Below are 17,222 nucleotides of genomic sequence, written 5' to 3'. Positions count from 1 at the left end.
AACTCAGAGACCTTTCCTGACATTGGAAGACAAAAAATAAAAATGAGAAGATAGCATGCAGAACCTCAGATGTGTGTGCATATCTTTTCACAGAAAAATGTGGAAACAATATAATGTTACAGCACTGCAACAAACTGATCAATTCTTACCGCCTCAAAAAACATAGGTGGAAGAATGGATTCCTGCCAAAAAAAAAAAAACAGTTGGACAGTAAGCTATTATGGAAGTAAACAAGCACTAAAAAACCTGTTCAATTTCTTTTTTTTAAAGTGTGTTGGCAGCTTCTGTCAAACTCTTTAAGATATAAGTCCAATTCTTAGAGATTTAGACTTGAGTCCAAATCTCTAGGCATTGTAGAGAGATTTGGACTTGAGTCCAAATCTAGAAGCAATCAAGTGAGATTTGGACTTGAGTCTGAATCTCAGCTCAATGCCTAGATATTTGGACTCAAGTCCAAATCTCTAAGAATTATGGATATTTTTTGAATCCAGATGTCCCCTCAAGGTTTACAGATTTTGATTTGAGTCCAAATCTCCCCTTGATACGCAGAGATTTGGACTTAATTTGAAAATATCACTCAATGCTTGCAGATTGGGACTTAAGTCCTAATCTCCCATGTGCAAGTCCAAATATGTAGCCAAAAACTTGAGGATATATAATTGGACTTATGTTCAAATCCAAAAGCCCTAGCTATAGATTTGACACACGTTCAAATCTCTTATTTTGCTGTTGTATATTAATGGAAAATGCTACATGCATTATGGATGGTGCAAATTTTTAAGGTACTTAAAAGGGCATAACAAGAGGCATTTCCCATACAAATGCAGGTGACTTCCGTAGTACATACTCCCAGTTGTTCTGTAGAGCCTTCATCTACCCCACACGCATGTATGGGATTCCCCATTACGATCAATCATCTCAGTAAAGAGATCAAGAAAGACTTGAAACAAGGAGAGTACATGTGCACTTGTGAGGCCTCACAGCCAAGGAGTCATCCTCAATGTTCTTTTGATGTTCAACACAAAGAAACCAGTGAAGATAGTGTTTTGTACGATATTAATGCTTGATCCTCATCATCTTGTTTCCAGGTTTTGCTCCCTCATGTTCATGAGGCCTCCTTTATAAGGAGAAGGCATGTTTGAGCAGCACAGTGGCCAGCAGTTTGGGGCCTCTTGATGCGGTCTATTTAGACTAAATGGCTCGTGACCACTATGTGAACAGCCAGCTCACCAGCAAACAAGACGGAGTTTCACAATAAGTTCTGCTAGGTTTAACTATGTCAATATGATCGTGTATGTTGACACACAGTTGATACATGGCGCGTGGGCCCACCTATCTATAGTGTTGCGTCAAATAACATGCATTCATAAAAAACCATCCAAATCAACACCTTTGCTAGAAAGAACTCGTAAATATGAAGTTAAAAAATAGCACCTTATCTAAGTCGACAAAATGAAGTGTCCAAGGATAATTGCTGGTTTTGTTATGTCTAAAATATTTGAATGACTTTGTACTTGTCGTAAGAGAAGTGAGATATTGTTATCTCAACAATTAAAAAATCATCCACTGAGCACCATTCAAGCAAGACATAAAAGGCAAGCTAGCAAGTACAGAGATAGTGTAATTTCCTGGATCACCATGAAGGCCCCCATGGGATTATAGTATTGCTAGTCTGTGTTCTAGTCATGTCTTTCAATAGGTTGCTATCGCCTTATGTCAACAGTTCGTTCAAGAAATGATTTAATGATCTTTTGTTTTAGAGTAACTTATCATCATAGGAGGGTGTTGGGAGTAATCCCCATCTACTCTCGTCAAGCTCTCATCATGTCCTTAGTATCACCAGGAAGAATTTAACCAAGAGCTTAAAATACGAGAGGATGTTATCATAGGCATACATATGTAAGCAGCTATATCAGCAAAGGCCAAGTGTCTCTAATGTAGGGTCAACGGTCAAGGATGAAATGTCGAGTTCAAGAGGCAAGGAAGCAAGTTCATGTGGCAATACAGAAAACAGCTTTTGGCCCTTCATTTTTGCCAAGATCAAAGATTCCTTTACGTCCAATATAAAGAGATACATCAAGCATGTAATTGTGTTGTTTTCTCACATCATGTAGTTGAGCTAGTATATTTTGTACTTGTTGCCAGTATTCAAAGACGTTTTCTCCTCTCCATGTGTCTCACTTCAAGAGAGAGGTTTGATGAAATAGATTGATGTGAGTTGCATTAAGTTTATCTTGCCAAGATTTTTTTAAATAAGTTTTTTATTTATCTTAATTATCCAGCTATAAGGTTGATTACTTACTTTGATCCTCCATAGCTACCAAGGTTTCCAATGTTCTTTGCAGCCAAAGTACGTGCTATCTTGGCAACTCAGTAGAAGATTGCCAACAGTAGAATGTACATACTATTTTTCAAAATGAGAAAAGAAACGAGGAAGATAGGCCTCTCACAAGATGACAACTGTACCTGATGAAATGGAGGTAACAGGCATCCTCATAACTACCAAGTAACTAACAAGTACGTGCTTGAGATCAATTACACCTAACTTCGGCCCACCATCACTTCCCTCTCAAATATTTTTATACCAGACCACTTGTGAAGAGTTCAAATTTATTCTCTTCGAAGAAAAGCTCCATGTCAAAGTGTGAAATGGGGAGAAAACCAATCCTAGTAGACCAAAGAAGAAAAAGCAAAGACTGAAGTAGGAAAGACGAATCCGAGTACAACAAGGTCCGTTTCTTTTTCCAAGTTGACATCATGCTAACCAGTCAGAATTGATGCCAGTCTCTAAGATTCAACCCCTATTTTTAGGTTAGGGAAGACAGAGAGTCCAACACCTGCCCAAACTTACAATACAACCCTCACATGAGGGAGTGTCCATCAGCTGCAGCAAGCTGGGATTGCACCCGAGACGTCGTGCTCAAGGGTTCAATCATCTACCAACTCGCCTACACGCCGTAGACAAGAACAACAAGGTTAATTATTTAGACTCTAAATTGAACTGTCAACATTTCAGAAATCGCGGAAAGAAGCAATTAGACGCTAAGACTGGCACGTTGAAGACCGAAGATTCCTAAGAGTCGAGAACTTGCCAAAGCTAACTACCTTTTCCTAGTTCTGGGAAAAGTTTCCAAATCAAGTCAACATAGCAAAAGAATCACAGCTAGGATAACACATTGTAAAACAGAATTCACTACATACAAACCATGATAACATCATAGGCTGCAATCCTTTTTCCAGCCTTGATCTAGCTAAGGGAAATCTAATAATTAAGTGTTGCCTACACCTAGTGAACATAAGACTGAGCCCTGCCACCTTAGTTGACCAACAAAGCATTTCCACTACCTGACTGCACTGTGGCAGATGCTGTTACATTACAGTACTCATGAAACTAGGCTGAGTACTCTTGCTGCTACAAGGTAAACAGTCAAGAATGTGATGGAATTTCAAAAAAAAAATTACCAGGCCAAAACTGACAGCAGCCGGTGTGCTTGAATCCTCTTTTATTCGGCTTGCAATAAAAACAACAGGACCATTCACTTTAGATAACAAATCCTTCACTTTCTTGAGGAGAATGCCCCGTCCTTTTGATGGTGGTGCCCTAGCAAACCATTGTTGAAAGTCAGGAAAGTAGACTATGACAGGACCTCGATAAAGGACCATCTGCAAGCAGGAAAACAGAACAGCATTATCCTTAAACTTGTAATCCATCCCTTAGAGGAAAGGAAGCAGAAAAAAAGAATCTTGGAACCACGAAAGGCACCAGCATGAGAGAACTCAACAACCATACAAGGCAAAATGATCAACTTGAAGTTCTACTAGGCTACCTTGCAAAGAGCTTCGATGGGGAGCTCGGGAAACCTGGCCAGCCAAGCCTCATCTGAAGCACTTGAGTCAACCTTCTCAAGCTCAGCAGCTGCAAGTTTCAAAAACCGTGTTATTGTAAGAACTCCTAGTGAATAAAAGGTAACCCTGCAAGAAAGCAGCAAAAGAAGGGCATCAAGATAGAACAAATGTGTAAAATGCACATTGAACACTAAAAGAAAAACATGCAATTCATTTCTATTCATGTTGCATCCCAATGTGCACACAGGCTGCTTGTGCTTCTAAGTGTCCCCTGCATGTGTGCATTATCTGGTTTAAGCACTAACATGGATGTTTCATACTTAAGCAGCTGCATTGATTCTCCTGTGCATGTGAACTCTACTTCCTGAGAGCCCGTACTAACAAACACAATTAATATATACCTATATGAATCCAGGAACATGCCCAAATTCACCTTATAAGAAAGTGCAATTCATAACCTCATGGTAGTCATCCACAAGACAATAAACCATCAACTCCACCATGCATAGTATGGACTAGATACTAGTGGGTGTAGAACTTGGTATCAATATATGCTGCCACACACACACCCCCCACGTGCATAAGAGCATACATTCATACAAAAGGATGTGTACTGAGTTTCTGTCAGAGCTTCGGAGATACAGGGCAGACTCAGCCATAATGAAGCCTAGCACTAAGGTTCATAACAAATAGAAAGAATTATTACAAACACAATTTATCTAAACTTTTGAAGCATGTCAATAAACCTGGGTGGGTTCGCGTGTTTGGTCTAAAAACCTCTTGCAACAAACTGAAAGCTCAAATAAGAGGGCATTGACCACATTCACCCAATAACTAATAGAGAATAATTAATAAGAGGGCATTGACAACATTCACCCAATAATTAATAGAGAATGATACAGGGGGCAAAGGCACCTGCCCCAGCTCAAAATTCATAGAGATGATACAACTCGTAGCCTAACTGGCAGTACTGTCCCCTCTCAGGGTGACAGCTGTATCTCCCTTTGAAGCTGCCTACCAGTCGAGGGAGGAAGCCATCATGAAGGCAGCCTCTTCTCTCTCACATACCATCCAAAGGGATTTAAGGAAGGCCCTCCTTCACTTCCCTGTTTGATACATCTTTCTTATCTTTGCTCTTCCATCACCTTCATCTTAATGTTTGATATACCTTTTCAGCTTGTGAGTATCGCCTTTGTCATAAACATCAAAACCTACACTAGGGTTCAACATGATGTTGTGGGTTATTGACTTACTCTCAATTGGCCTTCGTCTCAAATTACAACTTTTAAATTAGGGTCGTATCTTTCTATCAATGTTTCGCCCTTAATTATTTGTGTTTCAAGAAGCACATACATGATTCAAGTGGAGAGAGAGAGAGAGAGAGAGAGAGAGAGAGAAAGAAAGATTTTATTAACGTCTTCCAAAAGACCGAACTCGGCCTATGAGACAAATCGGAGTACCTGTATGGGGTATCCTCCGTCATCCCAACAAAATGAAAAAGTACTGAACAAAAAAGCTGAATCTGGGTGTGCAGGGGATGGAGCTCTACTACTAGGAGAATGCAAAGCTATATGCATGGAGTATACAATCATGATATGCAACCTAGCTAGCTCCATCCTGTACCATACTGGGGGTATAAAATGGTATACATCAGTGAAGGGGGTGTCCACAGCTCCCTGAAGAACATGCCTGGGTGTGCTCTGAAGCGAGCCAGTCGCTCCGCACCCTCTCTGTGAAACTCAGCTCTAATCTCTGTCATCTCTCTCTGGTATAGGCGTGGTGTCCGAAAGCCAGGTGTCCTATGTCTCCTGCGGGCTCTAAGTGTCTCTGCTCTCTGGAGAGTAATTCCCTGCCGTGTAGGGGCTGGGAGCGGGATGGATCTTTGAAAAAATGTAGTAAATCTGAGAGAGAGAGAGAGATAACAATGTAGATGTGATGCCCTACATCAGTCTACCCAAAGCAAACCCCCCTCGCTCTAACCAAGGTATGACATGGAAACCAACCTTGGATAAGAATGCATAAATCCCTAGCTCTAATACGAACTCTCCTCACCACCAAAAATTAAAACTATAAATATGGTCTAAGAGCTAACAATCATAGCACAAGTATCCTTAGGCATCAACGAATCTGCTAAGTGACATTCAAAGTAACACCACAAATATTGCATAAGCTTATAATGGGAGGGTTGCATGAGCCAAGTCAGTAAACAATACACTCATTTGCATCTTATAAAGGGATGATATTTAGGACTCAGGAGTGCCTCTTAACAACACAAAAATAATTCTTAGTGATACATCCATGAAATTGTATACAGTATGGTTGCCCTTAACAACACAAAAATAATTCTATAACATTCAGGCATTACAAAGCGGATACAAACACACACACAGATTATTTAATTCAGTTTTCGAGGAGGGACTTCCCCGGCAAAGAACCAGATTATTTAATTCAATCATGATCTTCCTCGTTAAGAGACAGATTATGCATTGCTGTGAGAGCTTTGTCTTCCATTGCTGTGGGAGCTTCTGTTGCGTCTTCATCTTCTTCTTCTTGGACAAGGTTGGCACATGTCTTTTCTTGTTCTTTGGCCATCCTTTTGAAGCATCGGTCCTCTGTGTGTCCGAGATTTTTAAAGATGTTGCACCTGGATGTTTTCCTTTTGCCTTTCCCTTTTCTTAACATGGCGATTTCTTGCTGGAATGCAGCTTTTTCTTGTTCAATGAGGCGGTCGTCTTGATCTATGAGGATGGCTATCATTTCATCATATGACATTTCTTGAGCCACCCTTAGAACAATCAAGGTTTCGGAGTATTATAAAACCCCTTCTATGCTAGATAGAAGCATTGCTTTCATATCATCTTCATCAACGCTTGCCTTTACATTGGCAAGTTGTTGAAGGATTGAGTCTTGTTGGGTTTTATGTTGTGTATACACCCAGGGGAGTGCTAGTGATCTTCAGTAGGTTACTGGGGCACTTTTTACATCAGTTAGTGGAGGTTTTTTCCCCCAGTTTTAGCTTAGTTTCACTTATAATGGTTTATAAGTGATTTGGTCCACATGGCACACTTTATGGCCGGACCATGTGAACACAACTTTTAGGGCACATATTTTATGTGGCTATTGTACTTCATTTTATCAACACTCAATAAATGAGAAGTCGTGTTCCTCTCTCTGTCTCTCACGCCTCTTGCTGAAGTACCTTCCAAACCCTAACCCTAACAGCTGTATCCCTTCATTTGGTATCAGAGCATGTTCACCCAGCCATCCATACCCTGTAGCTGTCCGTACACAGTCCCCTAGAACCTGCAGTTCCGTACAGTACCTGCACGCGACCAACACACCTGCAACTGTCCGTACAGTTCGTCGCCCAGCTGTCAGTTGTCCGTACCATTCGCCGTCAGCTGCACGCCTAGAACCTGCAGCTCCGTACAGCACCTGCAGGTGACTAGTTCTGTTCAGAACTCTGCAGCTGCTCGTACAGTCAGACGCCAACAGAGCAGGTTCGCACAATACCTGTAGTTCCGTACCTGCTCTGTACAGTAGCCGTACAGTCGACCGTACCTGCTCCGTACAGCAGACCAGTACCTGCTGCGCTTGTTTCCGTACTGTTGTTCCGTACAGCCTACAGTCGACTTGTACCTGCACTGCTCCATACACTTGTGTACTGTACAGTCTACAGCCGAGTGTACCTGCAAAATCATATTTTGGTAAGCCTTACATGTTTTGAAATTTGGGCATTTTCTCTGTGAAAATTTTCTGGCAGATACAGGGAGATTTTCTTGCAAAGAAATCTCTACAGGTTTTTTGCAAGGTTTTGGGTGCAGTAACTTTGGGCATTTTTGGGCATTTCTGGGCATTTTGGCACTGTGTGAGCCATTTTTGTTGCTCTACTCAGTCAGTGGTGCATTGTGTTGCACATTCAGAGGATTGAGAGTGTAGGCATATTTGGGTAAGCTGTATTCAGTGGAGTACAGTTGCTTTCAGGGTTGTTGCTATTGGGTTTTTTGATACACAGGTACAACATTGTGCATTGGCATAATGGCAAATCAACAGTAGAGTGATGTGTTCACATACTTGTCTAAGGAAGACAACTTGGATGGCATGAATTACTCCTTGTGGAGTTTTATGCTGAGAAATGTGCTCGTGGCAAAAGGTCTTTGGGATTTTGTTAGTGGTGATGAACCACGTCCAGGTCCATTGGCTCCAGAGACTCCTCCCCAAGGGGGTGCTCGTGGAAGAGGACAACAAGCACAGGCACTAGGTCAGCCACTACCTGTTCAAAGAACAAATGCTCAGAAGACATGGGACGCCAGAGATGCACAAGCCTTATCACTTATTGCATTGTCAGTACAGAGGTCTATTATACCTCATATTCGTTCAGCTGGCTCTTCACGGAATGCATCGGTGACTTTGGAGCAGATGTATGCTGCTCGTAATGAGGCTCGGATCTCGTTTTTGAAAAGAGAGCTGGAAAATCAGAAGATGCATGAAGGAGATGATATGTCTAGTCACTTGAACAAGCTGCAGGATTTGAGAGAGCAACTCATCAATGTGGATGAGATTATTCATGACACAGCTTGTGTCCACCATCTTAAACTCTTTGCCAAGATCCTACTTGGCTTTTCATACCTCTTTGAACCTTAGCATGAGGAATGCTGTTGAGCCCCTTCAATATCAGGAACTCGTTGCTCTCTTGTTACAAGAAGAGCAAATCAGGAAGAACATGAATATGAACACAAGTGCTGAACAAGCATTTACGACAGGTCAAAAAGGGAAAGGCAAATCTCAGCCAAAGAGTTCAAATCAGAATTCAGGTGATGGTGGTTCATCTCAGGATACCAAGAAAGGTCATGGACAGCCCAAGAAGAAGGGCAAATGCCATTACTGTAAGAAGCCAGGCAACTACATCACAGAGTGTAGGAAGAGGATTGCCAAAGAGAAGGCAAAGGAATCTGGGATGTCTGTAAATGATGCCTCTAAAGCTCCTCCGGAGACTGCTTCTTTTGTTGAAGATAGGGATTACTGTTTCTACACATGCAGTTATGATGCCTCTTGGTCTTCACAGGCACTCAGTGTGACTGAGCATGCATGTACTTGGTATTTTGATAGTGGTGCTTCAAAGCATATCATCTCGCAGGGATTTGTTTTGTCATGTAGGCCCTGCCCCTATTGGCAAAACTGTTCAGTGTGCCAATAATGCTTCATATCCAGTTCGTGGCATTGGGGAGATTCAGCTCACAGCCATTTATGGCTCTATTCTTCGCCTTACCGATGCCTTATATGTACCAGGGATAAAGAAGAATTTGTTGTCCATTTCTTCTTTAGCACACTGTGGTATGCAAGTCCACTTTGATGATGTCAAATGCATGGTCAAAGACAAAGCTACTGCTTTGACCTTGATGCTTACTGGTACATTATGTCATGGACTCTATCAGTTGGATGCATTTCAGCCAGTGGATCAGTCTGCTTATAATGCATTCACTCTTACTCCAGCTATGGTTGATGCGGAATTATGGCATGCTCGCATGAGGCATGTAAATTTTGGTAGTCTTATGCTTATGCAGCGACATAACATGTTCACAGACCTACCTCTTATGGAGAAGCCTCCAGATCACATATGTGAAGGTTGTATTTTGGATAAAATGCATCGGTTTTCTTTCCCACGTGATCAGGCTCTACGAGCAACTGCAAAGTTGCAGCTTATACACAGTGATCTTTGTGGTCCCATGCAGACGAAGTCATTAGAAGGTTGCTTCTATTTTGCTACATTTATTGATGACTTCTCTCGTATATGCTGGAGCCTGGGTCTATCCGTTGACACAGAAATCACAGGTATATGATGCATTTTTGGCCTTTGTAGCACTCGCTGAAACAGAGTCAGGATGCAAGGTTAAGACTCTCCGTTCTGACCGAGGGGGGGAATATATGTCACACATGTTGAATTCCTTTCTTGACAGTAGAGGTATCAAACATCAGTATACTACTCCTTATACTCCACAGCAGAATGGGGTTGCATAAAGGAAGAATCGGTCACTCATGGAGATGGCCAGATGTATGTTAAAGGCGAAGAAGCTACCACATATCTTTTGGGTGGAAGCTGTAATGTGTGCTTGTCATATTTTGAATCGATGTCCCACAAAGGCATTGGTTTCCATTACTCCTTTTGAGGCTTGGCATGGCCGCAAGCCTTCGGTATCACATTTTCGTACTTTTGGGTGTCTTGCATATGCACACATACCCAAAGAGTTGAGGAGGAAGTTGGATGATAAAGCCACAAAATGTATTTTTGTTGGGTACAGCCGTGAGAGCAAGGGCTACCGGTTATATGACCCACTATCCAAGAAGATATTCACTAGTCGGGATGTGATTTTTGATGAAAAATCAGAAATATCCATGGCTGGCTATGATGTAAATCAGGCTGAAAATGATGTGTTTAAAGGTCTACTACCTATAGAGTTTCATTCCACAGTTGGTGATCCAACCCATGAGGGTATAGGACAGCCAGCTAATCATGAAGATGGTGCAGAAACTCAGCAGTCTATTGAGCCAGAAGTTGAGCCAAATATGGGGCAGCAGGCTCCACAGGTCAGACACATACCTAGATGGTATTTGAAGATATTACAGGACAGCCATCTAGAGGGTCCTCTTGCTGGCCGTACTCGTAGGGAGACACAAACCAATGAGCATGCACACATCATGGATTTAAATATGGTTATGGCAGCCAGTTTACAGGATGATGATGAGCTTGATTCATTTGTGGATGCACGAGACAATGTGCATTGGAACAAAGCCATGCAGGATGAACTTGATTCTATTCAAAAGAATCAAACATGGGATTTGGTTGATCTGCCCAAAGGCAAGAAAGCCATTGGTACTAAGTGGGTCTATAAGTTGAAAAGACATGCAGATGGATCCATTGACAGGTACAAAACCCGTCTAGTTGCAAAGGGCTATGCACAGAAGAAGGGCATTGATTATGAGGAGACATTTGCTCCTACATCCCGTATGTCGACACTTAGGTGTGTCATTGCATTGGCTGCACATCGTGGTTGGGTTCTTCATCAGTTGGACATCAAGACTGCTTTCCTACATGGGGACCTCGAGGAGGAAGTTTATGTACATCAGCCCATAGGTTTTGCAGAACATGGTCATGAAGGGAAAGTATGCAGGCTGAAAAAGGCCTTGTATGGTTTGAAACAAGCTCCACGAGCTTGGTATGCAAAGATAGATGCTTTCCTCCTCACTCAAGGCTTTGTGAACAGTCCATCAGAAGCCACTTTGTATGTAAAGAAAGAAGAGAAAGATCTACTGGTCATCAGTCTTTATGTAGATGATCTTTTGCTCATGGGATCAAATGATGACAAAATTGCAGCTTTTAAAGAGATACTGCAACAACAGACATTTAACATGTCTGATTTGGGGCTCGTACACTACTATTTGGGCATACAGTTTGTGCAAGATAACAGAGGCATTGGGTTGTTGCAATCTCAGTATGTTGCTAAACTTCTGGAGAAGTTTAAATTTCAGGATTGCAAGCCTATCAGCACTTATATGGAGCCTGGAATGAAACTGTCACTACAGGATGACAGTATTTTATTTGATGCCACTACATATGCTCAGGCTGTTGGGTGCCTTATTTACTTGTGTACTACACGGCCAGATATTCAGTATGCCGTATCTCAGTTGAGCAGATTCATGCACAGCCCGCGATTGTCACATTGGCAAGCTGTGAAGCGTGTATTTCGGTATTTGCAGGATTGCTTTATCTTGAGGGGGGTGACATGCAGTTATATGCTTACAGCGATTCAGATTGGGCTGGTGATTTTGATACCAGACATTCCACTAGTGGAAATTGTTTCTTTCTTGGCTCTTCATGTATTTCTTGGCTAAGCAAGAAACAGACCACAGTGGCCACTTCGTCTTGTGAGGCAGAGTACAGAGCAGCTTACACTACTACCGTTGAGTGTGTCTGGCTGCGTCGTCTCATGACTGATATGGATATTTCAATGGAGGAGCCTACACCTATCTATACTGATAGTCAGAGTGCCATTACCGTGGCCAAGAATCCTGTGTTTCATGCTCGCACGAAACACATTGAGATTTACTATCATTTTGTTCGGGAGAGACTCCAGGCAGGTGATATCAATCTGATCTACTGCCCTACAGATCAAAATGTGGCAGACATCTTCACCAAGGCATTACCACGTCCGAAATTCGAAGCATTCTGCAGTGCTTTGAATTTGTTTCCTTTTGGTGGATGATGTACAGTGATCACATATCACTCCAGGGGGGTTTGTTGGGTTTTATGCTGTGTATGCACCCAGGGGAGTGCTAGTGATCATCAGTAGGTTACTGGGGCACTTTTTACTTCAGTTAGTGGAGGTTTTTTTCCCAGTTTTAGCTTAGTTTCACTTACAATGGTTTATAAGTGATTTGGTCCACATGGCACACTTTATGGCCGGACCATGTGAACACAACTTTCAGGGCACATATTTTATGTGGCTATTGTACTTCATTTTATCAACACTCAATACATGGGAAGTCGTGTTCCTCTCTCTGTCTCTCATGCCTCTTGCTGAAGTACCTTCCAAATCCTAACCCTAACAGCTGTATCCCTTCAAGCCTAAATTGCTGAAGTGTTCTCCCACGGTCATAGTTGTCAGGTACGATTCCGTACAATTCGTAGGATATGATACTGTACGGGAAAATACAGTATGATATAAAAAAAATTCTTATCATACGATAAAATACGGTGTCTTAAAAAATTACTTATAAACTTAGGTATTTCCAATTTCGAGATATGGAGTATTTTAAAAAGGAGGGAAGCATCATAGAACAGAGGAAGCTCAAACAGCCATAGACAAGCAAAAACAAGACCATTACTCCCAAAAAAAAATATTGTTTTTTGAAAAAATACTTTTTTGGGGAAAAACATTTCCCCAGAAAAATCCGTACGAGTCCGTACAGTGTCGTGCCGTATGGTATTCAGTAAACGATATGCTATCGTACGTCATACGGAGACAACTATGCCCAGGGTGGTACTTTTAATCATTTTCAAATTAAAAAACTTTTGCTTGAGAAAAAGAGTTATTTTTTTTGTTACCAAATAAATTCTCAAGTTCGTCCCATACCTCCTTGGCTGTTTGGTGAAATTCCACGTGGTGAATGAGATTATCTACAAGGCCAAAACCAATGAGTGCAAGTGCTTTGTCATTTTTGTCTTGCCAGATTCTTTATCAACACCTTCAGCTTCTCTCGGTTCCTTGTTGGTGCCGTCCTTGACCACATTCCATACTCCATCCCTTATAAGGAGAAGCCGAATCTTCTGGTTCCTTGTTGGTGCCCTCCTTGGCCACATTCCATACTCCATCCGATATAAGGAGAAGCCGAATCTTCGTCTACCAGGTAGGAAAATTGAAGCCATTTAATTTCTCCAATGCAATGTTGCTTCAGTTGATCTCCATGGCTCTGTAAGAACTCCAGTTTGATGCAAGATACTCGATTTTGGAAAAGCCCCAAACTGTTGCTAGTTCATAGGTCTTAATCTGGAAATTTTGGCTCAATTTTACATTTTCACGAGGGTAGAGACTTAGAGTAGACAATTTTAACTTGATTCATGAAGAGCCTAATGTGTCACTGTGAGCTGGTTCAGCTATGTGTGTGTGAACCATGTTTGTGTATGTGTATGTGTATGTGTGAAACACTCACTTATGTGTGTAGGTTAGGAAACGCCACGCCCCTGATCAGGGCACGCGGAGCCTCACATGGGTGTAAGAGGCTTCAAGGGCCATCAAAATGGTGTTTGTTCAAGAATTCCAGCATGGGTGTTGCTCCACCCAGGAGTGCGACAGAACGGTGGAGCAAAGGGAAGGAGCTCACAAGCCTGAGGAGGGGTCTTGCTTCTCTCCAACGACTTCAGGAGAGCTCCCCCAACAACCCATGGATTGAGAGTCAGCTTGCTACCATCCGTACGGAGATCAAATCTATCGAGGAGAGGAGGGTGGAGTACAAATATCATGCCAGAGCTTCCTTTTGGACCAAGGGCGGCGATAAGAGTCATCGGGGACTTCTTTGAGATAGCAAAGCCCTCACAAGCGGAGAGAAGGTATTCGCAGGCTGCATGGCCAAGATGGAGCTATTGTTTCCGACCCCCCCTCCCCCCATGTGAGAGCCATTGCCACTAATTTTTTCCGATCTCTCCTCACGGGTGCCCCATTATCCCCACAGGTACTGAGCACATGCAAAAGGGTCTGGCGGCACACAAGAGAGGTGGTTCCCCTTGCTCTTCAATCCTTATTGACTCCCTTCAGTGCACAGGAGCTGGCGCAGACATTAACGGCTCTTCCTAGGGTCCAATGCCCGGGGGCGGAGGGGCTTCCAATTTCTTTCTTTCTTCACCGTTGGGACCTCATGGAAGGTGGCCTTCGCGAAACCTTCAATAAGATTATGATGACATGTGCCATGTCAGAGAGGCTTTCAAAGGGTTCGATACATTTGATTCCTAAGGAGAATGTTGATAGATTGGAGATCCGGTAGTGGAGACCCATCACCCTTCTTGGGACCGCCTACAAGATCTTGGCCAAGGCCATCAGCCGGAGACTTCAGCCTTTCCTCCCTGACTTGATCCATGATACTCAAACAAAATTTGTTCAGGATTGGAGGATTCTCGACATCTTCACTTTCTGGGAGGCCGCAGCTTCGGCCAGGCTGAGGCAGCAAGACCTCATAGTGCTCCTCCTAGACTTTGAGAAAGCTTATGATAGAGTTGATTGGAGCTTTCTTGACGGCACGATGAGCCAGATGGGGTTCCCAATGGAGTGGATCCGTGGTGTTTCAGGACTTTACTCCACCTCTCACAATCAGGTTCTCATTCACGGAGCCCGAGGGGCGACAAATTCCCCCTTTCTCGCTCGGACTGACACGACTATCCTCTGGCACCTTACCTTTTCATATTCCTCGCCGGCGCCATGAGTAGTTTTCTCTCAACTCAGGAGACAAGGCTCTAGGATTGTGTCTCCCCCTCCGTACTTAGGAGGAGCTGCTAGACTCAGAGTTTGCAGATGACACAGCAGCTTAACTTTCAGGAGACGTTGGGAATCTCCAAAGATTCGCTTAGGCAATCGAGATCTTTTGTCGCGCAAATCAACTAGCACAAGCCGTGTGGTTTCTAGGTAGGCTCTGCACCCACCCCAACTTGGCGTCCAGTCGAGGCTTTCCAATGGATCTCGAGGGGCACTCCAGTCCGCTATCTTGGATGCCAGGTGGGCATCGACATCTCTCCAGAGCAACAGCTCGCCCCTCTTCTTCTGAGCATTCAGAAGCATAGTTCATAACATACATTTAGCAAACACATACGCATTCGGGTATGTAAGAATGTTTCGAGTATGTTGCAGGCCCGAGCCGAGTAACATACGTGACCAATATAATACCTCATAGAAAGGACGAGATTTAGACAAATAGATACAAATATATATTGTAAACTCAAGCTCTGCAAGTTCCATTATAAAAACTTACAAAGCTACAACTTACAAGTTACATAAATGCTCATTACGTGAACACATTTTCAATTTAGAAAAAATGTAGCAACTCTCAAAAAACGTAAAACCTTAGAAAAACATTTTTTTTTAAAAGCACATATGAAACACGAGTTTCAAATGCGTGTTGTAAACGTTTGCTTCATGAAGCAAACGCGAATGTTATGAACTATGTTCGAAAGAACCTTTTGTACTGGAGTTGTGCGAGACTCTCCTTAGCTGGTCGAGTTGTGGTGACAAGCAAGGTCCTCCTTGACACCGTGTGGTACATTACTTCTTGTCGGGCCTTCTCCCGAGCTTGCATTGGTCAGGTATAGTGGTTGATACGAAGCTTTTAGTGGGCCGGCAGTGATGGGAGCCGTGCCTAGGCCAAGGTGTCTTGGAGATTGATCATTCAACCACGACGCAAAGGGAGCCTAGGCATCATTGACCCTGCTATTCAGAGCCACACCTTGCTGGGGCAAGCTGATTGTTAGAGGACTCCTTCCCGATGGTGAGCCTTGGAAGGACTTCCTCTTGGCCCGGATTTCAGCCCGTACCCCGAGCCTAGGGGGCCCCTGGCCGCCAAGTACGAGATGGATCTTCACAAAGATGAGGGCCTGCGGGATTAGCCCAGCTTTTGAGGACAAATTTGCAGCCAGCTTACTCCGTGCGTGGAATCACCTCCGGCCGTCCCTTGGGCAACTAGCCCCGATAACCTCAAAGGAGCGTATGCGGAAGCCACTTATCTGGAACCCCCTAATCCGTTTACCCAATGGCCATAGGTTGGGGGCCCGACCTCATATATCATGGTACGTGTTGAGCATAGGACCTGCCAGATCCCTTAGAGATTGGCTTGCCCCAAAGGTTCAAGAGAGAGCCCTGGCAAGAATCCGGGGTAGAAACACGCTCAGCCTCAACATCGACTTCGCTATTCCTCAGAAGTGGCTGACACCTATCCCAGACCAGCCGACCCCCCCACAGTGGTTGGGCGTGTTTACTAGGCATGATATTCTATTGGTAGTCCATGGAACGGATAAGGATTGTGGTTTGCTCGCCTTTTCTATTGGTCGCCATGGCAGATTAGAGAGATCCGAGCCCCCCTTGGAGGATTTCATTGGCTGCACCTTACAAAGGGAGAGGGTGATTGGATTCCAAGCAGATAGACCCCCCGCCGACCAAGGTGGCCACGGAGAGACTCTGGCGGCTATGGATTTACGAAAGCCGGCCTCTCACGGGCCTCCAATGGGACCCAGGAGAGTGGACTTGGCGTGATCCTGCTCATTGGGAGGAGACTCTAGATGCCCCGTTTTTTGCATACACAGTGCACCTAGGCCATAGGATTCACATGCCAGAGATTGATTGCACCCCAACAGTAGCATTACATTGGTAGTCATAGGGCCTCTCCCAACGTTTTCTCTTGGACTTTTGGAAGAGGCTCTGGGACAGTTTTCGGCCTCGAAAGATCACCCTCTTTCTTTGGCTGATGGCACACATGAGCTTGGCGGTAAGCACGTGGTTCGCCATTGGAGGTCGACCAACACCTTACCGGAGGTGTATTACACGGGGCACTGTCACTTGGGCCACAGAGGTTGAGGTTGTCAGGGCTTATGAGGAGGATGATGGGGGGCTAGCCCTTCAGGTCTCTCACCTTCACATTTTGGCAGTACAAGCCACAGCCCCATTTACTGACCACTAGAGACCAGGCTCATGTTAGAGATGGGAGATTTGAAGTAGCTTTGCACACTTGCACATGTGGAGAGCTAGATGCAGCAAAGCCATCAAGGGTACCCACACTCCACTTGCGGAGTCCATACCCTCCGTGGTCAGTGGAGGAAGTTGCAAGGAGGTTCTGACCGCATG

The 17,222-nt window shown here is 43.7% G+C and overlaps 1 protein-coding gene across 2 annotated transcripts in view; it reads right to left on the bottom strand.

Moving 5' to 3' along the window:
• The window catches only part of LOC147642319 (uncharacterized), a 151,304-nt gene that overhangs the window by 53,421 nt on the left and 80,661 nt on the right, over positions 1 to 17,222 (bottom strand). For both annotated transcript variants that reach the window (XM_086805100.1, XM_086805108.1), the window contains exons 9-11: positions 3,828 to 3,916; positions 3,463 to 3,663; positions 150 to 182 (exon numbers count right to left, since the gene is read on the bottom strand). In XM_086805100.1, coding sequence (XP_086661226.1) covers positions 150 to 182; positions 3,463 to 3,663; positions 3,828 to 3,916 — 323 coding nt within the window. The remainder of the gene's footprint in view (positions 1 to 149; positions 183 to 3,462; positions 3,664 to 3,827; positions 3,917 to 17,222) is intronic.

Source organism: Cibotium barometz, chromosome 1 (assembly GCF_041138505.1).
Source record: "Cibotium barometz isolate CiBa-2024 chromosome 1, ASM4113850v1, whole genome shotgun sequence".
Classification (NCBI taxonomy): domain Eukaryota; kingdom Viridiplantae; phylum Streptophyta; class Polypodiopsida; order Cyatheales; family Cibotiaceae; genus Cibotium; species Cibotium barometz.
This window is presented reverse-complemented; position numbering and strand designations above follow the sequence as displayed.